This window comes from Prionailurus viverrinus, chromosome C1, assembly GCF_022837055.1.
Source record: "Prionailurus viverrinus isolate Anna chromosome C1, UM_Priviv_1.0, whole genome shotgun sequence".
NCBI lineage: Eukaryota > Metazoa > Chordata > Mammalia > Carnivora > Felidae > Prionailurus > Prionailurus viverrinus.
Genome location: NC_062568.1, coordinates 196,139,889 through 196,161,659, shown reverse-complemented (window position 1 = coordinate 196,161,659; position 21,771 = coordinate 196,139,889). Strand labels below are relative to the sequence as shown.

Genomic DNA, 21,771 nt, shown 5'->3' with positions numbered 1-21,771 from the left:
GGCCGCCTCCGAGTCGCTCGCGGGGCGTGGGGCGGTGCTGGGCATCAGCGGCTGAGGCGAGCTCGACGCCGGGGCTGTCCAGGGAGGCGCAGCGCAGCGCGGCGGGAACCCTCAGTCGGAGTCACCCGGGAGCAGGAGCAGCCGCCGCCGCCGTCCGCTGAGCGCAGTCGAGCCGGCCATGGCGTTGTCGATGCCGCTGAACGGGCTGAAGGAGGAGGACAAAGAGCCCGTCATCGAGCTCTTCGTCAAGGTGAGCGCTCGCCCGCCGTCCCGCCGCGCCGACCCCCGGCGCCCGTCCGCCCGACCGCGGGGGGCGGCGTCCCTGCGCACCGGGCGCTCCCCGGCCGCGGAGCCCCTGCTGCGCCCCCGCGCGGCGCCCGCCTCCCGGGCCCACAGAGGCTGCTCCCGCGCCCCCAGCCCATTGTCTCGGGCCCACCCGCGCCTTCCCGCCGCCCAGGCCGGTCGGGGGAGCCGGGGCGGGACCGGGACCCCCGGCAGCCCGCACGCGGGGCGGCGGTCACCGCCTCCAGCTGCGCGGGCTCCGGCCGACGCCAGACCGTCGTCCCGCGTCCGGGTGGGAAGAGCGGCTGCGCTCCGGGCCCCGGGCGGGGGTGGGCCCCGTCGGCCCCCAGCCCCGCTCCCGCCCTGGCGCCGGCCCGACCCCACCCCACCCTCGCTTCCAGGTCCCCCCAACCCGGGCCGGGGCCGCAGCCTCCCAGTCGGGAGATGATGGACCCAACTTCTTGGAACGCTTTCTCAAAGAGCATTTCGCTTCCCGCTGGCTTGAAACTGTAACTTTAATTTTCGATGCGGTCTTAAAAAAAAAAAAAAAAAAAAAAAAAAGCAGACATTCCTGGGCTTCCGGGAAAGACCGAGATTCCCAACTTGGGTTTTCCTGTCTTAGGTGTTTTACCACCATCTGGGTTTCTTGTTGCTCAAACTCGGAGTGGTTTGTATGATGCAACATTTTGGCTGCTCCGCTCGGTGCTGCTGCCTCGGGAAAGATTGTGCCCTTTTGTTTTGAAAGAAAAACTGATGAGGGAGAGAGTTTATAACTTGCTTGGGCTTTAAAGGGTTGGTGTTCCCCTCTGGTCTTTTCGGTGTTTATATCCTACCACCACCTTACTTGCTTACAAATACTACCCCTGTCTCTTTCGTCTTTTCTTTTACTATTTTTCATTTTAGCAAAGGAGGGAGAGTAGAAGTGAGGAACATCTGGCTCCAGCTGCCTCCCTCAAAACTTCAAAATCCTTGAGATTCTCTTAGTCACTTACTTAAGCAGACTTCTTCAGAGCCAGGCTGTGAATTGGAAAGTTAATAGGAATCTAGAAGAATCTTGTTCCTTTTTTTGTTCCCTCGAGTTTTTTATTTTAAAGAAGGGGACACTTCGAAGGGTGTGTTTGAGAGATGGGAGGGGAAAATGATCCGAACAGTGTTTGTTTTAGGATTTTCTTTCAGTGACAGGGTTTAGAAGCATTTTGGTTTGGGGAACTGAAACAGCAGACCGGTATAGAACCCCCAGAATATCCTCAAATATTCTGTTCGTTTGGGGGGCAGATCTAGAACTTTGAAGCACCGAGGATGTAGGAAGGAACCTGACATAAGACAAAGTAAGAGGGTGGAAGGCAGCATGGAGTGGGGAGAAGGGAGAAGGGTGAAGGGTGGGTCGCAGATCAGTGTTCAAAAAGTTTTCCTGAGCTAGGAATAGGAAGGAATTCCCCTCGACTCCAAAAACAGTGTATCTGTTAAATTCTAAAAAACCCCATGATACTTAACCTTGACACTTTAGAAGTAGCATTAAATTTAGAATCAGATAAGGATACTATCAGTGATGGTTTCTTTGTAGCGTTATACTGTAGGTCCTAGCCAATACAACAAGACAAGAAAAAGAAATGAAGTGTATGAATTAGAGTGGAAGAGATCAAGGCTTCGTGCTCTGCCTGCTATTAATTTAACCCTTCAGTTAGGAGAGGGGCATGTCACTTTGTTTCTGGAGCTGGAGTTACTTCCTTACTGCTTCCCGGTTGTCCGTGTTTGTGTTGGACGTGTATTCTTGTTCACTAAATAAAACTTGCAGTAACATCTGAAACGGTGGGTGAGGTGTGGTGATTATATTTCTTCTATGCATAACTATTAAAATAAAAAAGGTTGTGATCCACCTACAAGAGTCCCGCTTACCACTCATTGTCAGCCTGTCTCCCAGGACTTGGTGGCAGAGACCCAGGGTTCAAGTCATAGTTCTGCGCTCACTGGGCAGTTGTTTTCCCAACTGGAAGTTGTTTACTTCCTTCATTTGTGAAGCAAGAGGTGAGCTGTTTTCTGCTGCCCTGTGATTCCGCGTAGGTAAAGCGGTGTACTGATATCAACCAGGATAGTTTCAAAGGGGAAAAAAAGGGGCGCCTGGGTGGCTCAGTCGGTTGAGCGTCCGACTTCAGCTCAGGTCGTGATCTCACGGTCCGTGAGTTCGAGCCCCGCATCAGGCTCTGTGCTGACAGCTCAGAGCCTGGAGCCTGCTTCAGATTCAGTGTCTCCCTCTCTCTCTGGCCCTCCCCCCGTTCATGCTCTGTCTCTCTCTGTCTCAAAAATAAATAAATGTTAAAAAAAAAAAAAAAAATCAAAGGGGAAAAAAAGGGCCGGGTAAATGGTGGTAAAGAGTCTTCTTTTTCTTCTTTTTTGGGAAACGGTTCTCTTGATTTCTTCTTGAAACCTATATATGGGAAATGCAAATGGGGGAAGATACCCTTGTAGGTATAGTTATTTTGAAAGCAGTGAGGGGGCAGAGGCCAGGGTTGTTCAGCATGGTATGTGAAACAGCGTTAATTATTCTGCCAGGAGGTATCCGAGTGTGTAGCCAAAAACTGTTATCTACACTTCAGACACATGAGTGAAAAGGATATTGAGCTTACCCGTTTAGGTAGATTTAAATTTAAGAGAAATAGGCCAGGACCTTCCCAGCTAGTGTGACTGGACTCACAGCTACATTTTCTTTCTGTTTTTGGAGTTGTCTGCCCCTGAGCCTAGAGGCTCCTCATCACCTGTATAAAAGCAGTTCTCCATTTGGGTTTGTTGACCCCAACACGCAGAGGATAGGACATCCTCCCAACTGTGGGAGGGCCTTCTTCCCCCACCAAGAGGGGCCTGGTGCATGTATATTTTGATGTACCAACACCAGTTGGGAACCACTAATCAACAGGAAGAAGTTCAGACCCTTTAGCAAAGGCATAAGGTCCCTTATAATTTGAATATAATGAAAATTTCTAATCCAATTTGTTCACTTACTAATTGTGTGTCTCAGGACACATTACTTAAAACTCTCTGTGCCTCATCTGTGCAGTTAGGATATTAATAGACCAAGCTCATAGGAATAAATCAGTTGATATATGGAGCACGTAATAAACTTAGAACAGTATCTGATATGCAGAAAATAAATGCTAGTTGGGTGTCATTTTGTATGTGTGTATTTATATGCAGATCTCCCGTACTAGATAGAGCTTAAGTTTCTTTTTAAGATAAGGTCTGTCTCTTTATTTTTCTACGTGCCTGGAACATAAGACGGTTTGAATGTTTGAAATGAGATTGTTTCCTTTTTTTCTTAGCACTTTGCTGTTTGTATACGTGTTGATGTGCTTTGGAATTGGGAACTACTTACTTAGATACTCATAGTCTGAGTCTCAAACCTTGGTCCTTTGCCTCCAAAACCCTATGTGGTTTTATTCACTTTTCTTCCCCCTCCAGTTGGTAGTACTTCTAGTCTTTTCTTGTGTCTTCCGTGTTTTCCACCAGTATTTCTTCTTGGCCATGTTCAGAATTTGGGAACCAAGATTTCTGTATTAAGTAAAAATCTTAATTATTGAATCACGCAAAGAGAGAAATTGAAGAGACTGGGTTTTTGTTCTTTTTCTTTGGCTTGTATAAGCCCAACTCCTGTTGGCCCTGCTGTCTCCCCAGTCCGCACTGGTGGCTTTGGTTTGCTGCGATGGTAGTTCTGATCTCAGCGTAGAAGGAGTCCCTTTGTAGAGTTTAGTTTTGTGGGCTGGAATTTAAACTTGGTGTACGATTTTGAACTGGGACAGTCACTGTTGGCAATGGTCGCTAAACTGCTGGGATTGGGGTGGTGGTTGTAAAAAATTAATCTGGTGCAGGGTGGCATAACACACAGGAATAACTGTTTCTTTTGAGCTATTTGGCAGGGTCTCCAGTGTGTGTGGACCCTGGAGCCAGACTGCTTGGCTTGAATCTGGCTTCTCGTAATGTATCAGGCAAGTTTCTTAAGTTCTCAGTGCCTCAGTTTCCTGACCTCTAATATTAGGGTAATAATAACAACAATTTTATAGGGTTGCTGAGGGGATTAACTGCTAATCTCTGTGTATTAATTAGGGTAGTCTGAGCCGCCTTCCTAATAATGTTTATTTATTTATTTTGAGAGAGCACGAGTGGGAGAGGGGCAGACACAGAGGGAGAGAGAGAATCCCAAGCAGGCTCCGCACTGTCAGCGCGGTTGATCTCATGAGCCATGAGATCATGACCTGAGCCAAAATTAGGAGACACTTAATCGACTGAGCTGAGCCACCCAGGCACCCACCCCAAGGATAGACTATTGAAACCTAATTTAGGTTTTTGCTCATAAAATTTCTCCAGCCTTGTTTATTTTTCCAACACTTCCCTATTTTTTGGATTGCTGTCTATTCACCAACTTCTCAGTGGCATTTGGGAGGGTGTAGTTGAGTATACAGACGGGCAAACTGTCAACTGTTTTGCCAGTATAGAGTGAGTTCTTTATATTTTGTATCAAAGGCGGTCTTCAACCTCCTTTTTAAATTTTTTTTTTTTCAACGTTTATTTATTTTTGGGACAGAGAGAGACAGAGCATGAACGGGGGAGGGGCAGAGAGAGAGGGAGACACAGAATCGGAAACAGGCTCCAGGCTCAGAGCCATCAGCCCAGAGCCCGACGCGGGGCTCGAACTCACGGACCGCGAGATCGTGACCTGGCTGAAGTCGGACGCTTAACCGACTGCGCCACCCAGGCGCCCCTCAACCTCCTTTTTAAACGCACATCAAGTATGTTTTCTGTAAGAAGTGATGCGGAGAACTTTGTTCTGATAATTGAACAAAAACAAATTCAACATTAAGACGGTGTCACCTTGGATCTAACTGGTTTGCCATTCCTTTGAGGTTTCCAGAGGGGAAAATTCAGGAGAGAGAAATGAATGAGAACTGTATTCTTTTTACATGTCGTGTGACCTGTTCCTGAAGACTGAACAGTGCTGCTCTCGGCAAAGGCCAAGGTCACGATTCTGGTTAACTGTAAAATTCTGAGAGAATGGGGCCCCAAATGGGGAAGAGACAGGAGACTGCTGAGGCAGGGGACTGGACACGTGAGAAGCTGTACGTAGTATGAATCATGATGGGAAGGAGGCAGTGGGGAGGACCTGGCTGTCACTGAAAGTTGGTTGGTTTGAAAGGATGCTTACAGAGATGCCTGGAAGCCAGTAAAAGGATGGTGAGCAAGACTTTCCCACTTCCTGTTTCATTAGTGTTGTGGATCCTCATGTCAGGTGTCTCCTGGATAGGGAATTAGTGAGTCCATAAAAGGGAAATGTGCGAGGCAGGATGGGAAGTGTGATTAAAGCCTTAATTAAGATTTTGATCAAGTTAGGGGTAAGTTAAGATGAGTTTGCTCATTTCAGAGGCTCTGGTAGAGAATGGAAAGGGAGTTTCTCAAGGAAAATAACACCAAGGTCATGATTACAAACCATCCAAGTATGAATTAACAGGAATCTAAATTTAATTCAGGGCATCGGTTTGTGAATTCTCTTGGAACTTTTAATCCTCTTGTCTATTGAGACTTGGCTTTTATCCCTCAGTGCTCAGTACTGAGTATTGGTATAAGGAATATCAATTAGCCTTGTTTGGTTTGTGGTCCCCCCCCCCCACCTTTATTTAAAACCAGGAGACTGTATTCGTTTAAATTTATGAAAATAACAACTTAACATAGATAAGCAAGACAGTATTTGAAAGTTGTGCCAGAGGTGGACTAGGAGTATTTTAAACTTTAATGGTTAATGTTTTGAAGAAGTAGCAATATTAGAACCACAGCCAGATACCGAACTGAGTTCATCATGCATATATTTTGTCTCCTGGATTTTTTGTTTGTTTTTGCTTTTCTTGAAGTTGAAATACATTGTGGCCCTAAGTAAGGGGTATAGCAGATTTCTCCCCCCGCTTCTCTTTTTTGTGATCAAATCATTCCAGCTTTACATGTGCAATAACTCATCCTTACGAAAAGGATTTAGCTCTCATGATAGAGTTATAAACATGTCAGTCATCTGCAATAATTTGCACCATGCCACATAGCTATTTATTTGTATGAGTGAGAGAAGAAAGAGAATCTGAGCAAACGTTGGAGAATAGAACAGCAAGTAATTAGGTGAAAGCTGAAGTAATTAAGAACTTTTAAGGGTATGTGAGTTCTGCCACTGTTTTCCTCTGCTAAGAACCGGTTCCTTTATTTTGGGGGCGGAGACCTGGTGGTAGGTGACAAGAGGGAAAGCTCTTTAAAAACTGAACACGAGGGGCGCCTGGGTGGCGCAGTCGGTTAAGCGTCCGACTTCAGCCAGGTCACGATCTCGCGGTCCATGAGTTTGAGCCCCGCGTCGGGCTCTGGGCTAATGGCTCAGAGCCTGGAGCCTGCTTCCGATTCTGTGTCTCCCTCTCTCTCTGCCCCTCCCCGTTCATGCTCTGTCTCTCTCTGTCCCAAAAATAAATAAACGTTGAAAAAAAAAACCAAACTGAACACGAACTGAAGGAGGCTGTCGCGCTCCCAAGGAAGCTGGCAGCGTGGTGGGGTGTCCGTGACAGTGGACTGACAGAGAAAAGGAAGGTGTTCGGACTTTAGAAATGAAATTTTAGCCTCAGACATACAGGTGCCCAAGACAGAATTGAAAAGTGTTCAAAGACACATGCTTAGGAAGAGTGTGCGGTTCTAATGCACAGCATGTTTTAGTTAACACGGGGATCCAGAATTTTGGCTTGAAAGTGTTTAGGGCTGTTGATCCTTCACTAAGTCGTGTAAAAACTGTGGCTAGCCATCAGTAACACAAGCTTTATTTACATTTTGTAGTTTTCGGCAGTACCCTTGGTTGCAAATCCTGTTTTTTTAATCACTTAGCATAAGTAGTATCTAACTTTTGTCTGCTTCAGTTTAAATATTGACCCGAAATTTGGAAAGTAATGCCATTTCCTTTCTGCTTCCTAGTATATTCATTTTTTACGTAATGTGCTCTTTGAAAAATGTTTTTTTGGGGGGCATCTAGGTGGCTCAGTCCATTTGAGCACCCAACTCTTGATTTTGGTTCAGGTCATGATCCCTGGATCATGAGATCGAGCCCCATGTCGATCTCACGCTTAAGATTCTCTCTCTCCCTCTGTCCCTCTCCTGCTTGCCGCACTCTCTCAAATTAAAAAAAAAAAAATGTGTTTTTTCCCCAGTTATACAAACCATATGTGTTTACTGTAGACAACCTAGAAAACACAGGAAAGCACACATAAAATAAAATTACTAAATAAATAAAATCACTAAAAAAGTTACCAAATAAAACCCTTCCTTCTGGAAATGGCTGCTTTCTATTTTGTTATATATCATAGTCTTTTCCATAAACTTGCAAGAATTATTGATGAGAGCATTTTAATGTTCTTCATGCCAGCAGAATACTTGGATGAGTGAAAAATAGTATGTCACATGTATTGAGTTGTGAGTTGATTTAAAGGAAATATACTTTATTTAGTTTTTTTTTCCAAAGAGACTCAGATTGTATCTGGATTTATCTTTCTAATGACCCTAAAAGAGCATTTACTCTGATTTCTGCTGCAAGTAAGCAAGCCCTTTTTGTTGTGAAATTTGCCAATACCTAGAATTGCTCATAGAAAAGATACTGATTAAATGGCTTGACGGTAGCCTGCCCCTTTGTGCTCTTTAGGAGAAATCTGTTCTGAAAATCCAAATTATATTTTAGTATTAATTTTCCTCTTTAATCTTGTAGTGGGTACCAATTGTACAGCTAGAGGATATAAGATAGAATCTTTGCCTGGAAATGGTCCAGCACAATATAGAGATATTAGTAAAAGCAAACGTTAATTGAATACATTCTCTGTAGTCAGTGCTGGAGACATAAAGGCGTGAGAGCAGGTTTCTGCTCTTTAAGGAGCTCCCAGTATCCCCTGATGCAGAGTTAGACGGTGAGTAAATGAGCCCTGGTTGATGATGGCATTTTCATATACAGTATAGCGACTTTTTGGCTTGTGCTTTTTAAAGTGCAGTTGAATTAAGACCTTAAGAAATGATTTATTTGGTAACTAACTGACTTAGACACGAGTGACATGTTTATGTTGTGTGCTGACAGATGAAAGGTACTTAGTACTCTGGAACCTACTAAGTATGGTATATTATTAGCTGTTTAAAGAAACTTGAATCTTTTCCCTCAGTAACTTAGGTATGTGTTAATATTCTGTAATTTTTAATCTATCTAAAATGAAACTGATACTTCTTGCCTCAAACGTTAAATGGAGCCACTTTCTCTAGTTGTTTATTGAATTAGATACAGCTCCTTGGTCTGGCAGGCAGAGCCTTTCACATCATGACCCCACTGGGTTTCCAGTCTTATCTCCCACAGCAGCTGTAAATTTACCCCAAATTCTAGCTAGACTCATCCTGAATATGCCCTGTACTTCTGTGTCTCCACGCAAGACTTTTGCTGGTGTTTCTTTCATTTGAAATATCTTTGACTTCTCCAGCCCCTACCCCACCTCCAATTTCTGCCTGCCCAGAGGAATAAATTGTTACTTTTTCATTCAGTCACTTTTTCATTCAGTCAACGTAACAGATAGTGAGGTCGTTGTTGGGGGGCCTTGGCTACATCAAGGAATTTCATGGCTTTCATATTCAGTTGGGGGAGGCAGACCATAAATTATGTCCACTAGTGATAAGTGCTGGAAAGAAAACTCGAGTAGGGTACGGAGTACAGAATATAGGGGGTGCTGTTTTTGATTTAACAGGACTTTGGCTAGCCTTGTGGAGAATAGCCTAGAAGGAGGCATGGTCAGAAGCAGAGAGTCCAATTAGCTATTTAGTAATTCAGGCAGGAGATTGGTGGCTTGGGCTAAGGTGAGAAGTAGTCTGATTAGGAGATTTTTGTTCTGAAGAAATTACAGAATGACGAAGTTGCCACTGATTGAGACGGGGAAGGCTGCGGAGAGCTAGTTCTGACCGGGCGAAGATCAGGAGTGTGTTTTTTGACATGATAAATTTTAAGACCTCCTGTAATCTTTTGTCTAGTGGGAGAAGCTTATGTTAAAGAAATACACAAACACAGACAGCATATAATTACATTAAAGACAAGAATAGGGCATTTCTTGAGAAGAAATGCCAGGAAATCTAATTTAGATGGAAGCCGAGTGGGGCCTTCTCTGAGAAATGACATGTAGGACGAATAGTAATTAAGAGAAGAATGAGGGGAATAGGATTCCAGGCTGGAAGAATCGATGCATGTAAAGGCTGGAAATACTCAACAAATTGAGAGTGTGACTGGAATAGAGGGAACAGAATTGAGGTGCAGAGTGAGATGGAGATGGGCTACATCATGGAGGTCTTTGTAGGTCATGTGACTTTTATCCTTGGTAAAAAGAGCAGTTCTCAAAACATTTTAAGCAACGGAGTGCCACGGTTTGATGTGCATTTTGATACACGTAGTCTCCCCACTCTGGAAAATGAAATGCGGAGAGGCGAGAGTAGGAACAAGGCAACCTATTTGGAGGTCATTGTAGTCGAGACAGATGATGATGGCTTGGATTAGGGTGGTGATGGGGAGAAGAGAGTGGATTTGAGTTACATTTTGGAGGTGGAGTCAATAGGAAGCTAGCAAAGGAGTTGCATGTGAGTTTCTAATCAGATTCACTGGTTGAGAGCGGTGCTTTTTATTGGAGGAGGAGGAGCAGACAGTGTTCATGTTTTGCCTTCTGGAGTCTGGGATGACAGAGATGTCAAGTGGATATGTCTAGTAGAAAGTTGGATATACAGATCTCATGTTCTGAAAGAGGTCTAGGGGCGCCTGGGCGGCTCAGTTGGTTGAGCATGTGACTTTGGCTCAGATCATGATCTCTTGGTTCGTGGGTTCGAGCCCCGTGTCAGGCTCTGTGCTGACAGCTCAGAGCCTGGAGCCTGCTTTGGACTCTGTGTCTCCCTCTGTCTGCCCCTCCTCCGCTCGCTCGTGCGCTCTCTCTCTCTCTCTCTCTCTCTCCCTCCCTCTTAAAAATAAATAAAATGTTAAAGCAAACAACCACAACCAGAAAGAGGTCTGGGGGTTGTAGTGCCTGGGTGGTTCAGTTGGTTAGGCATCCTACTCTTGATTTTGGCTCAGGTCATGATCTCACAGTTCATGGGTTCGAGCCCTGTGTTGGGTTCTGTGCTGACAATGCAGAGCCTGCTTGAGATTCTCTTTCTCCCTCTCTCTGCCCCTCCCCTACTCATGCGTGCCCTCTCTCTCAAACTTAAAAAAAAAAAAAAGGTCTAGGCAGGGTAGAGAAAGTTGGGACTTGTTACATATAGCTGCTTATATAGTATTTAAAGTGTGAGACCATTCACTGGGTGAATGAGGAGCAGTAGGGAAAAATGCCCAGGACCAAGTTCTAAGAAACTCTTCAACACTTAGGGGTTGTGTAATAGAGAAGCTGAAAAAGGAGAACAGGGAGGAGTTGCAATAAGGCAGCGTGGGGAGAGGAAAGCTACAAGAGTGGGGTACCAAAGAAGCCAGGAGAGGCTTTTAAGAAGGAGGGAGTGACCATTTGTGTCAAGTAAGATGAATGTCTGTTTGATTTATTGCCTGGAAGTCGTTGGCAACACAGCAGCAGCCTTGGTGGAGTCCTGGTGGGAAAGCCATAGCAGAGTGGGTAGAAGAGAGAAAAGAAAAGTACCAGCAGAGCCCACGTGTAATGCCAGCTCTAACGCGAGACCTGGCTATGCGGAAGGAACAGGTTGGTAGTCAGAAGAGGAGACATTTTAAGGGGAGGCATTTCTAAAACTTATGAGCTGAAAGGGCTATAATGTTGGAAAGAACACTACATCATCATATTGGAGGGGAAAATAGTTCCCTTGAGAGTCTCCCGATTCACCGACTGGGAGGCCTTTTTCAGTGAGGAAGGTCTGTTTTGTGTATATTTAGAATAGATGTGCTTATTACCACTGACTTATTTTTGGGTTGCATTTCCCAAATGCATGAGGTAGAATAAATATGTAGAAGATTATTTCATATTTAGTTGAAATAATGTAAACATGTATGGGTGCTTTCTATGTGCCAGGCACTGGGCTAACTGCATTACTTGTGTTGACTCCATAAAAAATGTTTGCTGAAGGAGTATACAGAAGCTCCCCCCCCCCCCCCCCCAACCCCCGTGCTCAGGGTTGATTCCAGAGGAGGCTGGTGGGAAAAGAAGATATAAAATAGGTGATTGGGGAAAAGCAAATGCTTATGAAATTCACAGAAATTTTCAAACAAGAAGCCAGAGAAATAGACTGTGATGCAGATCACTGGGCTCAGTGCATTATGGCTGTTTTGATTTAGTGCCTCAGAATGACTCTTATTTTAGGTGGAAGTGAACAGATTTACTTTTTTCCCCTCGTGCAATAAAAAAGAGCGAGGGGAGAGTCCGTGACTGCGTCCTGGCCCTGAATATGTGGCTTGACAGCCAGAGGGCTGAAGAGTCGCCATCACTGTCTCGATGACTGAGCAGGAACCCCTGTGCTAGATTATAGTGCTGCCTTTGGTGTTGCTTGTAAATGTTCTTTCTATCCTTGGTAATATTTGAGATTTGAGAGCCCAGAGTCAGAGCCAGGGGATGATTATCGACTTGAAGTATCATTTGTATTTTCTATGTGGCACTAAATAGTCTATTTCAGAGTTGAAGATGGTTAGAATAAATATTGCAAGTAGGCAAATGAGTTGTCGTTTGGAAGACTGGATCTTTATGTTGTCGTCGCATAGTGGTTAAGAGCATCGTCTCTGGAACTCATGTGGACTGTGTCGATATTGGCTCTGCCTTTCGCTAGCTGCCTTAGTGTCTCTACTAGGGTAATGGCATCTACTTCTTGGGCTTTTGTAAAGATTACAAGAATTAATACAAGGAAAACACTTAAGGTCTGGCATATACTAAGCATTATTTGCTTATTATTATTACATGGGCCTTTGGCATGCTGAGTTAAGACTCTCCTGGCTCATGGGTGGTTTATTTGTTCAACACATGTGGTTTCAATCTCCAGGATGTTGCTAAGAGAAGCATCTGCCAGGCTGCTACTACAAATAAATAGGTGGAGAACTTTCCATTCTTTATCAGAAGAGCAGATATAATTAGAAAAAAAATTCAAGATTAGTCTCAAATTTATTCCTGAATTAAGTGAACCATGATCCTGTTGACACTTTCTAGATAACTAAAGGACATTCAGATTGGACTCGGCCATCTTAGACTCTGCCTCAGCAGCTGTTTCTGGACTAGTAGCTAAAGTTGTAAGAGGTTATTATTAGTAGGAGTGTCTTCCTTCCTCCCTCCCTCCCTCCCTCCCTCCCTCCCTTCCTCCCTTCCTTCCTTCCTTCCATTTTTTGTGAGAGCATAAAAGAAGTGGAGGAATAATCTGTGGCTTATTGAATCTGTCTAGTGGTTCTGTGAATTATGGATTTGGTATCATAGTGCCTTGTGCTACTACATTTTCACTTACAAAGTTGAACTGGTCATGCATTAACTGACATTTATCTAATGCTTTCTTTCTTTTTTTTTTTTAATGTTTACTTATTTTTGAGAGAGAGAGGAAGAGAGAAAGAGCAAGCGTGAGGGAGGGAAGCGGAGGGAGAGTGAAGAATCTCGAGTAGGCTCTGCACTGTCAGCACAGAGCCTGACATGGGGCTCCATCCCACGAACCACGAGATCATGACCTGAGCCAAAGTCAGACGCTTAACTGACTGAGCCACCCAGGTGCCCCATTATCTAATGCTTTCTTTATGGGAGATACAGACATGTTTAGGAGAGATTAGGTTCTATTTAATTTGTAGCAGAAGAAATTGAGCTAGTGTAGATTGACAGGTTTTATGCTTAGTAATTTTTAAGGGGGTAAGAGTAGAGAGAGTTGAAGTCTCCTAATTCCTAGTTTATTTCTAGACCCTAAGATTGTTATTGTTGTTGTTTTTTAATTCCACTTTAGACCACAATGGGATGATGATAAAACTTTAGCATGGCTGTAATTAATAGGTGATGTAAGGATCGTAAACTGATTTTAAAACCCTTCATTTTATGATAGGGTTTTAAGCTCCTTGAAACCACTTAATTTATTCCTGTATAAGAGTACACTGATACATGAAAATGAGCAGTAAGTTTTTGTTTTTCTGTTAAAGTCAGAATAAGAGGCATAAGATATTGGAGAGCAGTGTATATTTACTCTGGTCCAGGCACGGTGTGCCACGCCCTTTACATGTTAGCGAATTTAATCCTCCTATAAACTCTGAAATAGGTACTATCAATACTATTTTACACACGAAGCTTAGAGAGGCCATTGCTTGTGTGTGGCTGCAGGGCTAGTAAATATTTGTTCGGAGGTCTTTGTTATCCAGAGCCTGACTCTTAACCACTAAGAGCTTTTGTGTTTATATTTTTTCTTTATTTGAAACTTGAATGTTTACCTAACGTAGTTTTGTTTTCACTCTTTGCTGTATTCAGTCACCCTGAAAAATAAAAAAATAAAAGAAAACATTCTGAGAATGTTTAAGGGTATTTCTAAAACATACTGACAACCAGCAAGTCTAGATGGTTCGTTAAATGAGTTTGGTTTCTTTCAGTTCTCTTGGTTAAATTTGAAAGGAAACTAAAATTTCCATTACCTCACCTCTGTGCATTTTGGGGGCCTGGTTAATTAGTATTGTAAAGTTCTGTAAAGGGTTTATTCATAAACTTGTTAAGGAACTTGACTGGAACATCACATATTTGATTTTAGGATTGCTTTACAATTTAGATGTGTCCAAGCAGTCTGAGTTTAACAGAAGTAACATACCAAGTTGTTAATATTTTTCTTTGTGTTCTTCTTTTTTTTTTTTAACCTCCTCTCCCGTTAGAGGAGCCTACAGTAATCTTTGCATTGTTAATAGAAAAAAAAGCAAGGAAGTTTCTTTTTGTGGAGAGAGGAAATGACTGTTAGTTCGGGACTTTATCCATATTAGGTATAAACTAAATATAGAAGTGTAATCCAGGAGTGAAGTCACATCTATAAAGTTTCTTAAGCAAAGCTAATGAGATCAGCCAGTGCTTTTGGATTTGGGGTTTTTTGTTTGTTTCATTTGGTTTCGCTTTTTTTTTTTTTTTTTTTTTTTGGCTCACTTAAAAGGCTATGAAACTGATTAATCCTGTGGTCTGTCTTCTTTTGTCCCTTAAAGAAAAACCAGACCATTTATAAGGAATCTTTCTTTAAAACACACACACACACACACACACACACACACACACACACACACACACACATTCTGCTTTCTGTAGAAAGAATAGTTGCTTATGTCTTTTTTGAGGGAGGTTGTAAATATGTTCGTTTCTTTAGTTTCTTGACCCTGTTGTCATTTTCCTATTCCCAATTCTCTTCTCTTCTCTTCTCTTCTCTTCTCTTCTCTTCTCTTCTCTTCGGTGATTTTAACCTTAAGTCTTTTTCACATGTATTTTTACTGTGAGGCTAGACTCTTTCATCTTTTTGTAAGAAGCGTCTGTCTTACATAGTATTTTCTTGGGTTTATTCGGTTTTTAACCATGAAATCAGATCCCTGTGTGGTCAAGTGGTATTAAGACTCTTCTGATTGGTTGGTGGTAGATATTGTAGAGCAGAATGAAGGAATAAATCTGTTTCTGGCCAGAGCACACGTTGTTCACAAATAAAGACTCTTAAAAGCCCCCCAAAACATTCTTACTGACAATAACTGTTTGCAGCTTCTGTGCTCCTCCTCAGAGCTCTTGGCAAGCATGCGGACGCATTCAGGCACTTAGGAATGTGCTGTGCTTCTGGAGAGAACGATGCATGCACCTTTATGGTGTATTTCATTATAAATATTTTGGAGTACACCAAACTCTGTAAAAAGTGTAGCTTAACATATAATTTCAAGGGTTTTAGCTCCTGAAACCAAATGCCCTCCAAGGTTTAGCTCCTTCTCTGACCTTGTGCCTCCCTCAGCTGAGCTAATCCTTCCTCCTGTCTGTCTGGAACATTTGGTGTTTGTATGTTTCTGACCCTCATCTCAGTCATTTCTCATCATATCTTTGTTGCGGGCCAGAATGTGAATTCTAGGAGGTCAAGGATCAGGGACTGTTTACTTCATCTTTCATATTTTCCACCCAACACAATCTTTGTATAGGGGAAAACTCACTAGTTCAGTAAATATCTATAAGAGTTTTTGGGCAAATTGGTATGTGTAGTCTGGGGATAGATGAATGCAAGAGAATTTTAAATCTGTTTTTGGTGTTGGGTTCTGTGTTACCTCATGGTAAAATGCCAGAGATAAAAATAGTATTCAATTATTGAGCTTGAGACCTGTAATTTGGGTTTTATGATTAGGGCTCACTAGATAGCCATTGATCTAAGCTTAATAACAGATGGGTTTAAAGGCCTAGAGTCTTCAAATTACATAACTGGAAGACCAGGTTCAAATTGTTGTTCTCATCTGTAAAGTGGGCGTGTTTCTTACAACTGATGTCCAGTCTAGTCCAGATGTATTTTATATGCCAGAGTAGCCTTAGTCTTGGGTATTTAGGTCCAGACAGAAAGTTGAGACCTGAGATTTCAAAGTCTGATCCAGATAATTGAATTCTCATAATTAGATGCAGTTTATCAGAAAACAAATACAAATGGAGCTAATAAAAATTCTCTTTAAATAAAAAATTCTCAGTGACAATGAGGGCAATTTGTCCAAGAAATGAAGAATATTTCATGAGTGAATTCTTTGACCAGAAGTATGTTCTATTTTCCAAATGAACTACCTGAAAATCAGCTACTTAAAAGATAAAGGGAAGGTTTTGTTTGTATGTCTAAAATAAGACAGATACAGAACTCTTGTAAGTTAGAATTTGCCTTTATCATAGTTAATGCACCTGTGTGTTGAAATAGCAAGTAAAAATTTCAGTAATAAACATGCTATCTTGTACTATTCAGTTATTTGATATTGATTTTAGGCTAGCCAGGAAGATAGACAAGAATCCCAAATGTTAACTTTTGCAGCTACGGTACATTGTTGAATGATAATTTTATTTTTTTATTTGTAATTTTTTAAAAAATGTTTTATTTATTTTGAGAGAGAGAGCGTGAGCAGGGGAGGGTCAGAGAGAGAGAGAGGGGCACATAGGATCCGCCATGGGCTCCATGCTGACAGCAGAGTGAGCCCGATGTGGAGCTCAAACTCACACACCACAGGATCCTGACCTGAGCCGGAGTCAGATTCTCAACTGACTGAGCCACCCACGCACCCTGGGTATATATAATTTTAAAAATTTTATTTTGTAAGATATTTTAGTGAAAACTTTAAACACAGATAATACCAAATAAAATACCAGAGAATGATTCATTCTTTCATATGTTTATTGACTGCTAATATTTTACGTTAAAATTCTGTAGCACTTTTATGAATGCACTTTTTCATTGTTCATTGTTATCATTATTATTCCACTGTTCTTAGTCATTTACAGGTCCAAAATTTATCTGTTAAGCAGTACTGTGATGTATATCTTTATAGCCAATATCCTGTGCATAACCGTATCATGTAAGTCTGTTGTTAAAGTCGCTCACATACCTTATTTATTCTCTGAATTCTTTATTTTTATTTTGTTTATCTAAAGTGTAATCTCTTAAAAAAGAACTTCATGGAGAATTCATATTTTTTACAAAGGGAGAAATTGGATTTTTGACCCTACTTCTGAACTCTTACTGGAATTTCTAGGTCTGGGAACTTGTTGATGAAGAGAAATACCTCTCATCCACTAAAATCAGGTAGCTGCCATACACAGATGGGGGAGGAAGTTTTCTTTTACTCTCAGGACTCTTTCTGAATGTAGTTGATACTACAGGGTGTGTATTTTAAAGCCCTTAGTGAAAGTGGGCTGCTGGATTTTGACTAGCTAGCGTAAGAATTTCACCCCTCCCTTCCCCGCTCCCCCCAACCCCAACATATTTGTCTTCAGCTGATAGAGGAAGACTCTGGAAGTTAGTGAATGTATCTTTGTTGTTTTTTGTTTGTTTGTTTGTTTGTTTGTTTGTTTTAAGTAGGCTTCACGCCCAGCATGGAGCCCAGCGAGGGGCTTGAACCCACAACTCTGAGATCAAGACCTGAGTTGAGATAATCATGACAATATTAATAAGCACAAGTTAGTTTTCTATATTCCATTCACTTATTTAAATGTCAGACGTGCAAATTCTACATAGTTTTATCTGAAAATGCCTTGATTTTATTTCCATTCTTTAAAGATATTTTTGTTGGATATAAGATTTTGGGGTGATTTTTGTTGTTATTTTTATTTAAGCATTTAAAAAATGTTCCATATTTTCTGGCCTCTGTTATTTCTGATGAAAATTCCACTGTCATTCCAATCATTGTTTGTATGCAGTGTGTTTTTTTTCCCCCAACTATTTTATTTTTTTATTTATTTTTTTGCTTTTTAGCATTTTAATTGTGATTAACCTCGCTGTCACTTTCTTTATATTAATCTTGATGTTCATGAAATTTATTGCATCTGTAGATTTGTCTTTATTTGGGAAAAGTTTGGCCATTTTTTTCTTGAAAATTTTTATGCCCCATTGTTTTTCTTTCTCTCCTTCTGAGACTCTAATTAAAAATGTAGGCCTTTTGATATTTTCCCATGGGTCTTTGAGACTGTTGATATTTTCACCTTAAAAAAATTCTTCTGATTAATTTCTTGGATCTGTCTTCTCATTCATAAACCTTTCTCTTTCTTTTCTCTGTTCTATTGTTAAGCCCATGTAGTGGTTTAAAAAATGTTCAGATAGTATATTTTGTAGTTCTTGAATTTCCATTTTCTTTTCAGTCTTTACTGAAATTTTTTATCTTCCTTTATGATGAACATCTATATTTTGTTAAGTTCTTGAGCATAGTGATAATAACCGCTTGAAAATCCTTGCCTGCAAATTGTACCATTTGGGTCAACAGAGGGTGTGTCATGATTATGTGACTATCTTTTTCTCTTGAGAATGGGTTGTGTTTTCCTGTTTTCTTCCTGGGAATAATTTTGGATTGCATTCTGTATATTGTGAATGGCAAGTTGTAGAAGCTTTGGATTTGGTTATGTTCCTTTGAAGAGTATGGATTTTGCTTCTTCTTTTTAAAGCAGGAATGAACTGAACTCAAAGTGCAAAACTCTTTCCCCCATGATGGGTGGCAGCTCAAATTTCAGTTCAGTTCTGTGAGCTGCTCTGCTTGGATTCTGTACTGTGCCTGTGTGTGCTGGGCATTAGCTAGAGATTTAGGTAGAGTTTTATGCAGATTTTAGGGCTCTGGTTCTCCCGCTGTCTTTTTTATGGTGTTCTGCCTTATTTTCCAGTGGTGCTTTGAATGCTGTTCTTCAAGCCAGCAGAACCTTTTGGAGCTTTAGCTGCCCTGCATGGCACATGATTAAAAGATAAAAATTGGGGAAAATTGTGCAGCGTATTTCCTTTCTTCCAAGTGTCAGCTCCCCTCCGATGTCTGCTGCTTTTGTTTACTCTCCAGTGCCCACAAGTGGTTGCTTTTTTTTTTATTTAAAAAAATTTTTTTTTAACATTTATTTATTTTTTGAGAGACAGAGAGAGACAGAGCACAAGTGGGGGAGGGGCAGAGAGAGAAGGAGACACAGAATCCGAAGCAGCTCCAGGCTCCAAGCTGGTCAGCACAGAGCCCGATGTGGGGCTCGAACCCACGAACTGTGAGATCATGACCTGAACCGAGGTCGGCTGCTTAACCGACTGAGCCACCCAGGCGCCCCAACAAGTGGTTGCTTTTGTGTGGAAGTTATCATTGTTATCGGGGTAGAGGGTTGATTTGTGGGAACTATTTGACCATACCAGAAGCCTCAAACTGTTTTTTTTCTTTTTCTTTTTCTTTTTCTTTTCCTTTTTTTTTTTTTTTTTTTAAAAAGGTTTATTTATTTATTTGGAGAGAGAGAGAGAGAATCCCAAGCAGGCTCCATGCTCTCAGTGCAGAGCCTAATGTGGGGCTCAAACCCACAAACTGTGAGATCAAGACCTGAGCCAAAATCAAGAGTTGGACACTTAGCCAACTGAGCCACCCAGGCACCCCTTCTTTTTATTTTTTTAAAAGATTTTAAAGTAAACTCTGTACCCAATGTGGGGCTTGAACTCATAACCCCAAGATCAAGAGTCACATGCTCTACTGACTGAGCCAGCCAGGCACCCCTCAGAAATTTTTTTTATGTTTATTTATTTTTGAGAAAGAGAAGTGGGGAGGGGAGAGATGGGGGAGGACAGAGGATCTGAAGCAGGCTCTGTGCTGAGAGCAGAGAGCCCAATGTTGGGATCGAACTCATGAACTGTGAGATCATGACTTGAGCCGAGGTTGGATACTTAACCAACTGAGCCACCCAGGCGCCCCTCAAATTGTTTTTTTCAAGGTAAGTTTATAATTTTAGGGTAGTTTTAGATTTAAAGGAAAATTGCAAAGATGGTACAGAGAGTTTTCAAATTGATTTGTTTTTTTTAAAGTTTATTTGTTTTGAGTGAATGAGAGAGAGAGAGAGAGAGAGAGAGAGAGAGAGAGAACGAATCCCAAGCAGGCTCTGCACAGGCAGCACAGAGCCCAGTTTGGGGCTCAAACTCATGAACTGTGAGATCGTGACCTGAGCCAAAGTTGGATGCTTAACCGACTGAGCCACCCAGGTGTCCCTTAAAATGCTGAATTTAACTGCCACTTAATGCCAGCATTCTGATGAATTCCATAATGTTGCCATGTCCTGGGGAACTGTTGAGGTAGGGAAGACTGTTTTTGCCTTTTTGCTAAGTGTCATCAACTGTTACGGTTTTTGAACCTAGGTCTCCTTTTTATGTGTGCATGCCTTTGTGTATTTATGTTGTGTGTTTTCTGTTTCTTCCTTTGCCCGCTCAGCTGTGTTCATGCAGTCCATTTCCTTTACTTTTCTGTTGTCATCTGTTGTAGTTTGGTAAGTCAGGTAGACAAACTTGTTAAAATTTGTTTGGAATAAGAAGAAATCATTTCTGAGAGCTTGAATGTTGATTTGATGAGTTCAGGTACATGACCTTTAGTATGTGGTCTTGGTGACCTTGGTGTTGGTTATTCAGAGGCTTTTTCTCTAGACGTCTGCTGACCAGTGTGAGAGCCACTAGCCATATGTGGCTTTTGAGTGCTTGAAATGTGTTTCGTTTGAATTGAGATGTACTATAAAATATATACCAGAATTCAAAGATTGAGTACAAAGAAAAGAATGTAATATTTTTTTGTGTCATTTACGTGTTGAAATAATGTTTTGGATACATAGAGTTAAGTAAGATATTATTTAAAGTAGTTTCACGTGTTTCTTTTTTACTCTTTAAAATATGGCTCCTAGGGGCGCCGGGGTGGCGCAGTCGGTTAAGCGTCCGACTTCAGCCAGGTCTCGATCTCGCGGTCCGTGAGTTCGAGCCCCGCGTCAGGCTCTGGGCTGATGGCTCAGAGCCTGGAGCCTGTTTCCGATTCTGTGTCTCCCTCTCTCTCTGCCCCTCCCCCGTTCAGGCTCTGTCTCTCTCTGTCCCAAAAATAAATAAACGTTGAAAAAAAAAATTAAAAAAAAAAATGGCTCCTAGAAAATTTGAAATGAAATTTGTCGATTACATTGTATTGATTGTAAGTCAGGGGATTTATCTTGGTAGTAATGTGCATATGAGTGAGGTGGTGGTTGTACCCCAAAATCATGAGATTAAGCAGGTAGGAGTCCAGCGTCTCTTTCTAACCTTGGTGTAAGAAATTATGAGAATGGTTAATAGCATGGACCTCAGCCATCAAACTCGGTTCTGCTCCTCCTCAGTTGTAGGACCTAAGACGGGTTACTTAAGCTTCTCAAAGTCTGTTTCCTTATCTGAAATATGAGGAAAATAATACCTAACTTCATATGGTTATTGTGAGAATTACTATATATAAAGCGTTTTCATAATAGTGCATCTCAAGTGAGATAGAAGCTGCTAAATGAAACAGTAGCTGTTAGCTTGTTCGTAGGCCACTTTGTGACGTTTCATTTGTTGTGTTTGATTCCTGTGGGGAGTAGAATCCAGTTTGATCCAGATGGGAAAAGGGGTTCTACTTTTGGTCGTCTTTTTTTTTTTTTTTTCCTGACTTGGCATTTAGTATTTTTAATTACATGTGGCATATAATTTTCTCTGAAGAGATAATAAGACTTTGTTCCTCCTATCTTAGGCTTTTGATGGGTGAATGTAAATGAAACATTGCAGCAGAACTTGTTTTTGCTATAGTTGTGTTGTGCTTAGATGTAAAGTCTGGTCACTGTATATCTGACACTTTGTTTTAGCAAACGATTCTAGCTGAGACATTTCAGATTTGATTTGAGTATAGATTAGAACTTTTGTTTTCATTTTCAGCATATGCTTCCAATATGTAACAGAACAGATGTCCTCAATAGAATCTTTCTCAACTGTCATTAATTCCCGATTACTTTGCATTCAGCATTTTTTCAAGCAATATGAAGAATTCTAAAG

At 41.6% G+C, this 21,771-nt stretch overlaps 1 protein-coding gene across 1 annotated transcript in view; it reads left to right on the top strand.

The window, feature by feature from the left end:
• CLIC4 (chloride intracellular channel 4) overlaps nt 1-21,771 on the top strand; it is a 63,086-nt gene continuing 41,315 nt past the window's right edge. Inside the window, exon 1 of the mRNA XM_047871564.1 lies at nt 1-250. Within this exon, the coding sequence (XP_047727520.1) occupies nt 179-250 (72 nt within the window). The 5' untranslated portion in view covers nt 1-178. The remainder of the gene's footprint in view (nt 251-21,771) is intronic.